Genomic DNA, 11,675 nt, shown 5'->3' on the forward strand with positions numbered 1-11,675 from the left:
CCCCAGCGCTGTTCCAGCTGCTGGAAAGGAATCAGCTAAAAACCAGGACAGTTGTGTTCCCCAAGTGCCCTGAGGTGACAGAGGCCTCAGCAGCTGGTCACACGCAGCCAGGCCCTGGGCTGACCGGTGCCGAGGAGCCCAGTGAGGGGGCTGCAGCCTGCACATCCCTGGGCCAGGGTGATGTTTATTAATAACGCTCACACACGAGTGACAGCCAGGATTTAACAAGCTCCGATGTAAACATCTGCGTGGTGCGTGTCCTGGTTTCTATTGAACCCAGACACCAGTGTCTTCACGAGTGGATCTCAACACTGGTGTACGTGTTTCATAATGTTGTGATGCTGCCGATACCATAATCATTGAGAAGCATTTCACAGAATCCCAGACTGGTTTGGGTTGGAAGGGACTTTAAAGCTCATCCAGTTCCAACCCCCCTGCCAGCAGCAGGGACACCTTCCACTAGACCAGGTTGCTCAAAGCCTCATCCAACCTGGCCACAAACACTTCCAGGGAGGAGCAGCCACAGCTTCTCTGGGCAACCTGTTCCAGTGTCTCACCACCCTCACAGTGAAGAACTTCTTCCTAATATCTCATCTAAACCTCCCCTCTTTCAGTTTAAACCCATTTCCCCTTGTTTTCTCATTAACTGCCCTTATGAAAAGTCCCTCCCCACAATTATGCCACGAGAAGGGAGACGAGGGCTTGTGCTATAGAGGCAGAAACAGATAATGGCAAAACATATGCAGGTGAGGAAATCTTCAAGGTAAGAACAAGCATGGAAGATGTCTGGTGGGAGGAGAACAGGCAGGAGGACACCTGGTGAAACTTCAACAAGTCCTGTCTTAAATACATGATGAACTAGATCATGAGCAGATCAGATTCCTCTCTATAGGGGATATGGCAGCTCTGGCTGCCAGTGAAGGGAAGTCTTTTCCACTGTACAAAAGCTTTTAGTTTTCCAGATTTAATACCTGCAGTCACACCCAGATGGAGCGGTTCTCTGAACTGGACTTTTCTTTAAAACATCTCAATAATTGTAAACTGCAAAAATGTAACTTTCTTCTGCACTTGAGACAGATTCTCTTTATAGACAGCGAGGAGAATGAGATCTTTCTGGGATGGGATCCACCTGACCCAGGCTTCCATTTTATGATAAGGTGAATCACCTTCTAAGTTGACTACTTTCTTTTCCTCCAGTGATTACCAAATGAACCTGGGGAGCTAGTTCAGATGGAGATACTCCTAACAAAGCACTTATATTTATTCAGGGGGATCCCATCACTTGTATTTTTATTGTGTATTGCATCAAAACCCACTATTTTATTATTTTTTTTTAATTTCTAAGAAAATCACTGAGAAAACACTCTTCTCTCTACTGTCCTCCTTAGGGCATCCTTCACCTCTTTGTTCCTCAGGCTGTAGATCAGGGGGTTCAGCATGGGAATGATGACAGTATAAAATGCAGAGATCACTTTGTCTGTGTCCAGTGAGTAGCTGGAGCTGGGACGTAAGTATGTGAAGAGGAGGGAGCCGTAGAATAACCCGACGGCTGTCAGATGGGAGGTGCAGGTGTAGAAGGTTTTGTGCCTGCTCTCTGCAGCACGGATCTGGAGGATGGTGCTGAGGATGCAGGTGTAGGAGACCACAATGGCCAGGAAGGTGCTGGTTTGTATAAAGCCACAGAGGGTGAAGAGGAGGAGCTGGTTGATGTGTGTATCAGAGCAGGAGATGTCCAGCAACGGGGGAATATCACAGAAGAAATGGTTGATCACGTTGGAGCCACAGAAGGACAATGTGAATGTGAAAGATGTGTGCACCAGCGAGGTCAGAGCCACACTGAGATAAGCCCCAGCTACCAAGGAGGTGCAGACCCTGTGGGACATGGCAATGGTGTAGAGAAGAGGATGACAAATGGCCACGTAGCGGTCATAAGCCATGGCAGCCAAAATGAGACACTCAGCATCAGCAAAGGCAGCAAAGAGAAACATCTGCGTGGCACAGCCAATTAAAGAAATGGTCTTCTGCTGTGCTAACAGATTCACCAGCATCTTGGGAGCAATGGCAGATGAACAGCTAAGGTCTAAGAAAGATAAATTGCTTAGGAAATAGTACATGGGGGTATGGAGGCAAGCATTGACCTGGACGAGCACAATGAGGCCAACATTCCCCACCAAAGTGGTGGTGTAGATGAGCAGGAAGAGCCCAAACAAAAGTATCTCCAACTCCGGACGGTCGGTGAAACCCAAGAGAATGAACTCAGTCAGCACAGAGCAATTTTCTCCAGGCATTTCATTACCTGGTGTCTGGCTTCATACATGTAAGATTTCCAGGATCAGTCAGTCCCAGGGGGTAAGAAACACACAAGCACCTCACAACCTTCACCAGACAGAGGTAAACATCTCACCCAACATCAGAGGAGGAAACCAGTGGCTTAGATGATGCTCATGGAAAGGAAAGCTTTAAAAACACCATTTCTATGTGGAATTCCTTCCTGTTGCTCATGGAAAGGAAAGCTTTAAGAACACCATTTCTATGTGGAATTCCTTCCTGTAGATCAGCTGTGTTGCTCCACATCAATGAAATAGGACCTTAGGTGGGATTTTATTTAAGAGTTAGACAACAGTGCAGGTGTAGAAGGAACCTGGTATGATATATCACTTGGGAAAAACATATTACTTGAGTATAATAACTGCTACATTTACATTTACCTGCGTGAAGAGTAGAGTAAGGAGCTCAGGCACAGCTAATAATGACCTTTCTGAGTCAGCAGTGAAACTGAACACCAAAAAAAATTGGATTGAAATGCTGGAACATAAGCAGAAATATTTTTTTTAAAGACAAAAATAAAAGACAATTAGTTTGGTACAAATAATTTAGTTTAAAATGAAATTAAATTAAATACTGCATCTCGTTCTGGGATTTCTTACAAAATATTTTGTGGTTTATGTTCCTGAGGATGATTAATTGCTAAGCAATTGATGAAAAGAAAGCCATGAATATTGGTTTTAAATGTTCCAACACAATCTTTGTAGATTTTCCAAGCAATTTTCCCCACACATTGGGTTTTTTTTTTTGGCTGAAACTGTTAATTGAATTTGAATTAGACTCAGCCCCTTAGAAAATTAATTCTGGATATCAATTTTACCTTTCTAGAAAAAAGAAAGGAATTTAACTTAACTTTGCAAAAGTTAAGACACAGCTCTACTGATGCAGGTAAAAATTCTAGGTAGGGCAGATATATCTTGCTCACTCTTGTATTTATAGGCAATAGGATTTCAAAAGGACATCTACTAAAATAACTGTTAACACAAGTCAGCTAAATTATCCTGTAAATACCAGTGCTTTGTGGACAAAGGCACAAACAAACCAGAAATGTTTATGTCCTGAGAAAATAATGATGATAATCTAAGGGGATTCATTCAGGATGGATACTGGATGGTCACAGCAGAGTTTGGGGTTCAGAAATGATGGATTCAGTTCCCAGCTGTGTTTCCAGGCACTCTGGTTACCACGAATCCCACCTGGATTTGGCTCCAAGTTCATCATCTGCTGTTCCATTACAGAGGGATAGGTGGGATGCATCACATCCTGGACACGTGCTGGCTGTTGAGGAGAAGGGAAGCCTGGATGACCAGTATAAATTCAATGCCACAATTTTAGACGGTTACACTCGAGTGAGACGAATCCCATTTGAGACAGCTTCCTTCAATCTTGTCTTTCAAGATCCTTCATTCTTAGTGAACTTGGTGCATCCTAAAATAGGAATCATTTTCTGGATGTGACTTTTTCCTCCAGAAAATGTCTTGGGTGACTCAGGTCATGACATCAATCCCCCAGTTACGTTCCTAAAGTGACAAATTCCACAAAATTTCAATTGTTGTTTATTTGTAGCCAAGACCAGTTAAACAGCAAGCGTGTAACATTACTATTTATTTTGACACCATCACAGGCAATTTGAAAGATTCCTGGTGAAAGTAAAAAAAAAAAAACCCAACCAAAAACTTTTCTGCCCTGAAAAATATGCACATGTGGTGGTTTCTTCCTATTTTCAGTGCTCAGAAATTTAGGTACAGAAATCCTACCAGCTGCTAGAAATTCAGCACTCTCTGATGAAGACCTGCAAGAGATTTCAGTTCCCAGATCAATATTTTAGATTTTAAAAAATAATAAAAAATAAACTTCCCCCTTTTTAAAGATATATTCATAATTCTTTTTTCTTTTATTGTATGATGATGCAGCAACTCTTTTCCTTGACTGAAATTCATTCACTCAACAAGGCAACTGACTTAAAATAATTTCTACACAACTCCCTGAATGGAAGGAAATTTTACTCATTAGGAGACTTACCTGCTAGGGAAATATTTTTTTCCTGGATGCAGGAAATGTTTCTTTTGGGGAACATCACAGATTTTATACCTTCCTTTTGGACACGGGAGACCACGATATTCTCAAGGGAAGAACAGAATAAACAATTAAAATGCTACTGGTGTTGTCTCAGGGTGGAAATGTTACAATGAAATGATATGCTCTAAAGAAATTGTAAGAACTTTTGGAAATGCTTTGACTGGAAAACCATAAACAGTATTTTTTTTTTTTAAAGCATCAAAATTGTGCTGAAATGGGGATGGATATTTTGGCAAAATGGAGTCCCAACCTGGGATCTGGAGTCATGGATACAAGGCCACTGAGACCTTGAAGCAACCACTTTTTGAGAAAAAAAATCAAATACAACTTAAAGTAATTCACAATAATTTCAAAAACAAAATTCAGGCAGTCGTTAGAACTTTTGGTAACGTGATCACAATCATATCAAATTAAAAGGTGCTGGTTCTTACTCACTAAAAACCCCATATAATACAGGAATGATACACCCAGAGGAAGATTTAGAGCAGTTTAACTTGTTACCTTACAACACATATTAAGCTGTAGTTAATCTAGTTACTTTCATTAGTATTAAAATAAAAAGGAGCTAATCCTTGTTCTTTCATAGACGAGTTGTGATATAAGGTTGCCCAGAGAAGCTGTGGCTGCTCCTCCCTGGAAGTGTTCTCGGCCAGGTTGGATGAGGCTTTGAGCAACCTGGTCTAGTGGAAGGTGTCCCTGCTGCTGGCAGGGGGGTTGGAACTGGATGAGCTTGAAGGTCCCTCCCAATCCAAACCAGTCTGGGATTCTATGATATTAATTGACCTAAAGGTGTTCAGTGAATAAAGTAACATCAAACAGCTGTCTAGGTGGACAGATACAATTAAAAAGCTTTTAATTCAACTGCTTTTCATTAGCAGATGTTTACCTTGTTTGATAACTGTGCAGCTGATGTCTTTTTCTGTGAGGAAACTTGGGTAATTCTTTCAACATTTTTATTTTCCAAATAACAAGTGTTTGTGGCCAGGTTGGATGAGGCTTTGAGCAACCTGGTCTAGTGGAAGGTGTCCCTGCTGCTGGCAGGGGGGTTGGGACTGGATGAGCTTTAAGGTCCCTCCCAACCCAAACCAGTCTGTGCTTTCTGCAGGTCTCTCCCTCCCTACACTGACTATAAAATAAGCCCAGACAGCTGGGTGAAGCTCACACATAAATCATATGCTGCTGAAATTATATAAATCACACCCTTCCTATCCCCATACCCTCTCCCTCAGCACTTACACACCACACAGCTTGAAGCTCTGAGGTATGAGTTCACAGATGACACCTGCAAAGCAAAACCCTAGATATTGACCAAAGCAGAACACTGCAGCAGAACTGATGTTTATTTCTCCCATATCAACAAATTGTCTGTGAGGAGATGGCAAAGCTCCACAGAGGTTTCCAGTAGCTAGTGATGGATGTATTTGGACCTTCTGAAACTCTAGGCAGGGGCTAAACTGGGATATGTGGCAGAGATGTGATGGATGCTCTGGTTTGGGGGGGAAGTAATGATGTGGGAAAGCTGCTCCAGAGGAATGTGGGGAAATTATCATGTTTGGATTGTTATTAATTTCCCTGCTCTTCCATTTGATATTCTTAGTATGGGGTTCATCACTCAACTTAAACAGTTAAAAGTTCCTTGTCTAAGCCTAACTTCTAGACTACTCCTGTAATCCATGTAGAGAAATAATCACTCAAATCTTATAAAGTATCCAGAGCACAAACATCAGACACAAGCTACCCTGGGCATTGCTTATCTGAGCTCAGGAGAAGACTGATCTCTTCTGATCCAATTGTGCTTTCAGGGACCAGTCATGTGTCAAGGATTAATCAACTATTTAGTATTAATCACCTATCTCAGATAACTACAGACTGTAAGTCATTAGAAATACATCTGAATGGTCCAATAAGGAACACTGCCAGCAATTTAAATTATCTTTAGACCAAATAAGGAGAATGTGGTTGAATTCAGCTTGCATGGGTTGGTATTATTTCATCAGGGCCAGCAAAAACTGGAAATAATGATTATCCTCCTTTCAAGTCAGCTCCTTCTAGTTCTTATATAAAGGCTGATCATTTCATGAGGCCAGCAATCCTCTGCAGCCTCTTGCTCTGGATGACCCCATGACTTAGAGGATCTGTAGCCAGAGAGAAAATGTCATCTATGTAAAAACAATACAAAAAGAAAGCTCCAACTTACTGTTAAAATAAATAACATTACTTAGAGAAGAATATGAACCCTTCACTTATGTTCTGGAGGGCTTGGGTGGTTTGTTTTTTATTTTTTCCTTTTTTTTTTTTCCTTAATGAGCTCTGTATTCACCAACCAAAGACCTCAAACTGCAACTATTGCATCACTCAATGAGATCCCTCCGGGATGCATAGAGCACTTAAAGGGAGTTGATTGTGAAGACCCTGCCATTCCCCTGCTGACTGCACACACCTTCTCATCTGTAGTCAACACCAGACTGGAAGCAGCAGAATGTGCCAACAGCTTGATCCTGGAGTCAGAGCTTCTCTAAATACCATTGTGTCTCCATCTCTCTGACAGCATTTGTTCATGAGGAAAAAGAAAAAAAGCAGCATTTTTAACATTAGCTTCCAAGGTAGGAAACATATCCACATAAAAATCTGCCAGACTGTTGTGTCACTGTTTAATTCTCTGTCCTTACTCTGTACTTTAAATCTTGCACACAGAATGCACATAATTGCAGTCTATGCTCATATACACAACAGTAAAATAATAATAAATAAATTTTAAAAAAGAATTTTCATCTAAGGAATGCTAAAAGCAAAGTCTACAAAAAAATACTGTGGTCATTGAGAGGAAAATTGTCTTAACCTGACCTGGATTCTTTTTTTAAAATTTATTTTGGAAAATAGGAGAACAAATACTTGTGAACATCCACGTGGCTTCTTTTCTTAATATGTGGAGACTTTTGGACTCTTGCTCCTGGAAGTTTGTACTTAGAGTGAGAAATGACATTCAAGTCAGTACTTCACAGGAGTTAAGATCAGCTGGGGCAGATGTGTGATAGCTGCAATTTAGCCATGCTCTGTGGTTACTGCAGATACAGGGTTGGTCTAAGACTTTTAAACATGTTCCTCTAAGACTTTTAAACATGTTCCTCTAAGACTTTTAAACATGTTCCTCTAAGACTTTTAAACATGTTCCTCTAAGACTTTTAAACATGTTCCTCTAAGACTTAATCTCAAACCACCCAAATCCACAGAAGCTCTATTGGTTTGATGAGCACTGAAACGTGGGGTTTACAGCAAAAGAAGAATCATTTAACAGCATCAACTTGTCATACAAATAGTCCAACTGACTTGTCTACAATTTCCTAGAGCACAGAAAATGATTAGCAATCAAGCTGTTGGGCTCTGCAAGTTGCTGCTAGTCAGTTGAACTGCCTGGAAGTGCACTCTTAATTACTCAATATAATGCAAATAGTAAGAAGTTCCACCTTGCAAGATCAAGAGTTCATTTAATACACCTGCAATGAAGAATTCTCATTTTCTACAGCACTCTAAAACCAGAAATGTCAAAGCAAGACCACACTCTGAAAACAGGAGTGGCATTTTTCTTGAAGTCCACGTTTTAAAAGGTAATTATGAGGTGATAGTGTCCTTTCCTTTGTTTCCCCCATGGACATGCTGTTATTTTAAATGGCTATAAAGTCTGATTTGTCTAAATATTATCCCCTACTTTATCTAATCAGTGTGCTCTTTATAAGCAGCAGTGAGAAACCAGCACCTCTAAGAGACAATTCATCTCACCTCAAAGTAAGTAGACCTTTTAAGTAGATTACATGGATTTTGCCTTAAAAGTGTCTACTTCACCACAAACATAGTGATCCACCTAGGAAATAGGTAATGTTAGGCAAGATGGATTCTGTCTTCAGCATCAGCTCCTGTGTTTCTTTCAATTTATACACAAATCCTTTCTTAACATTAAAAAAACCAAGTCTGATTTTGTCAGGACAGACTTACAGACTTTCCTGCTGCCGTTAGCACAAACAGGTCCAGGGAGGCAGGTCCATGACTACAGTGTCCCTGTCTTCTCCTTTGAATTGTTATGTTTGGAATCAGCAAATAAACTTTAATGAAATTATCATCTTTTTTTTAAACATAAACTGCTTTTCTACATGGATATTTTTATTTTTTTTTTAATTTGGGGTTATCTTCCTGTGAGGACTTTTCAGAACTGCACTGGCCAAGCAAAATGTCATCATCCTTAGAAGCTGATAGCAATTTATTATTTCACACTATTTTAAGAACAACAGAGCAGATAACCAGAATCATTCTGTTATTCCTCCATGGACACAGATAAGCATTTGAGAAAATTTAACAATAGAACTAAGCAGGAAATATTAAAAAAAAAAATATATATCAGGATGAATAACAAGTTTCTCCTCTTTTCTGGAACAATCTTAAAAAACAATGCTTCTTTGAGACTGCTGTGACAGAAGTGTTAGATGGATAAGAGTAAGATCCTCAAGAGAATTAAGCATCCAGTTCTTGCATACTAGCAGACAGCTAGGCTGCCAGTAAAATACAGCAGCATCCAATTTTCTCCTACTACACTCCTGCCCAACATTCCCAGCATCATTGACTTATTCTTCTATCCAGAGTTGTAACTTAACTTGTGTTCTTTTGATTTTTTTTTTTTTCTCCCTCTTAAAGATTTAGGTTCATTAAAGGAATGGTCAGAAGAAATGAAACAACTGTTGATGAGTTCATTCTCTTGGGAATCACAGATATTTGGGAGCTGCAGGTCATTCTCTTTGTGCTGTTCCTTCTTATCTGCCTCACCTCATTCGTGGGGAATCTGGGCATGATTGCATTGATCAGGCTTGACTCTCGACTCCACACACCCATGTACTTCTTCCTCTGCCACCTCTCTCTGGTAGACCTTGGTAATTCCTCAGCAGTTGCTCCCAAAATGCTAGTGAGCTTCTTTGAAGAAAGGAAAGCCATCTCTCTGGCAGGGTGTGCAGCCCAGATGTACTTCTGTGGAGTCTGTATGATCACAGAGTGTTACCTGCTGGCTGCAATGGCCTATGACCGGTACGTGGCCATCTGTAACCCTCTGCTCTATGTGGCCATCATGTCTCAAAAGGTTTGTGTCCAACTGGCTGTGGGATCCTACCTAACAGCAACCGTGAGTGAAATAGCACTTGTCAGCTCAGTGTTCAGTATACACTTCTGTGGCCCTAACGTCATCAATCACTTCTTCTGTGACATTCCTCCAGTCCTGAAACTTTCCTGCTCCAGCACCACCATCAATGAACACGTACTTGTGACCGTTGGGACTTTTACTGCACTCAGCACTTTAGTATTCATTGTTGTCTCTTATGGTTATATCCTTGCCACCGTCCTGCAGATCCACTCCTCAGAGGGCAGGCACAAAGTTTTCTTCACTTGTGCCTCACATTTGACATCAGTCTCATTTTTTTATGGGACTATGATCTTCATGTACCTCCGCCCCAGTTCCAGCTACTCCCTGGACCAGGACAAAGCAGTGTCTGTTGTCTACACCCTGGTGATTCCCATGCTAAACCCCCTGATCTACAGCCTGAGGAACGTGGAGGTGAAGAATGCTCTCAAGAAACTCTTAGAAAAACATCTTGTTTCCTATAGAAATCAAAGTGGTAAAGAGGTGTCAAACTAAAAATAAACTTGGACATTCTTGAATTTCATTCTCCATTTGGCTGCTGATCATTTAAACTAAAAGCAAAAAGAAAATAGCAACCATAAGGACCCAAGTGCTCATGCATGTCATTGCTGCAAGATACGGTTTTCTCCTCTGTCAGGGGCAGCTACACCATCTGATTTTACCCTTAAACCCACAGATTATACTCCAAGCCTCACGTGCACTCCTTTCCTACATGCCACCCCCTAACTTTAAAGACCTGATGTTCTTTATTACTCCATAAGAAGCTGTGGGTTTCAGATTGAGAAGCATCCCTTACATTACTGAGTTCTTCTTTAAGAGGGAATGATGGGGCAAAGAGGAGATCCAGTTCCTCATGGATGTTTGCTAAGAATAAGTCTGGGCTAATGTGTTTGAAACCAGGAACATTTCCAATTGGCAGTGTAGTCTGAGCTTGCAGAGCCAGGTTTAACATTACTAATGAGCAGAGCTGTTCTAAGATCAAATAAATGACTGCTGCATATGCACATTCCCCAGATAAGGTTCAGCCATCAGACACAGCTTGATGCAATCAATTCTGTGTGACATCTTTATAGGACCCTTTGCTGATACAGAGGATCCATCTATTTTAAAAAGACAAAAAAAACCCAAACAAAAAACCCATTTGCAAGTCCTAACTTTGGATTTAAATAGAAAATATCATCTAAGATGATGGATCATCATTTGGGGGTTGGACTAGATGATCTCCTGAGGTCCCTTCCAACTCCTACCATTCTGTGATTCTGTAATCACCACTCAAATATTTATTCATTAGCAGAACCAATGCCAGACCACCCCACATCAACTGAAGCCCTTAGGAACAGCAAAGAAAAGGAGAACTTTTGTCTCAAAATACTTGTGGGGAAGTTCTTCCTACGTGCCACACTTAGGAAAAGCTGTCTTAGGAGATGCATATTTCACCCCTTTGATAATGAACTGCTTAGAGGCAAGTAAATATGAATTGCCCATTTCCCTGTTAGATACACAAATTAGGGACTTCCATGCAGAAATAGAGTGGTTCAGACACACCTGTGACACAGTGTTCATCTTAGAAAAGATATCTGGGAGGATGACTAGTCCCTAGCCTGATGTCAACCTCACTGACCAGACCATGAGACACTACTGGACATGACATCAGAAACCACTGGACATGACAAGTAACAGTGAGAAACTGTCAAGTTAACAGCACCATCATTTCACCCACGGTTAGGAGGGCACCAAAGGTGCTAGAGATGGGCAGACTTCACAGATGGTTGAAGCAGCATTGGGCATCCTTCAGGGAACAGACCCTCACAAGACCAGCAGGAACCACACCAGAAACACCACAGGTCTAGTTTACCTGGCTTTCAGGAGTAGCCAAATCAAGGTGTGAATGTACCAAAACTGGAGCAGATGTGGGGAAGTGATCAGGGTGGGTCATTTATTTGGGAGGAGAGAACGGTGGAGAAACTGAGGTATCATAGTTGATGAGGGAAAAGCAAGTAGGGAACAATGAGAGAATGAGGGTGTTAAAAGGTGCTGGTGGCCTCAAAGCAGGCTGTTTGTTGGTCAGTTTGTCCAGCTGAGCCCTACACCTGAC

The 11,675-nt window shown here is 41.2% G+C and overlaps 2 protein-coding genes across 2 annotated transcripts; one reads left to right on the top strand and one right to left on the bottom strand.

The window, feature by feature from the left end:
- Positions 1-1,349: 1,349 nt before the first annotated feature.
- LOC104518006 (olfactory receptor 5AS1) lies at positions 1,350-2,288 on the bottom strand. The gene has a single exon (XM_010177305.1). The coding sequence runs from the start codon at positions 2,286-2,288 to the stop codon at positions 1,350-1,352; it is 939 nt and encodes a 312-aa protein (XP_010175607.1).
- Positions 2,289-9,103: 6,815 nt separating this feature from the next.
- On the top strand, positions 9,104-10,075 carry LOC104519917 (olfactory receptor 1019). Its single transcript, XM_010177304.2, has one exon. It carries the CDS (start codon positions 9,107-9,109, stop codon positions 10,073-10,075), a length of 969 nt encoding a protein of 322 aa, XP_010175606.1. The 5' UTR covers positions 9,104-9,106.
- The last annotated feature ends 1,600 nt before the right edge of the window (positions 10,076-11,675 follow it).

This window comes from Antrostomus carolinensis, unplaced genomic scaffold (assembly GCF_000700745.2).
Source record: "Antrostomus carolinensis isolate BGI_N321 unplaced genomic scaffold, ASM70074v2 scaffold11921, whole genome shotgun sequence".
Lineage (NCBI taxonomy): Eukaryota > Metazoa > Chordata > Aves > Caprimulgiformes > Caprimulgidae > Antrostomus > Antrostomus carolinensis.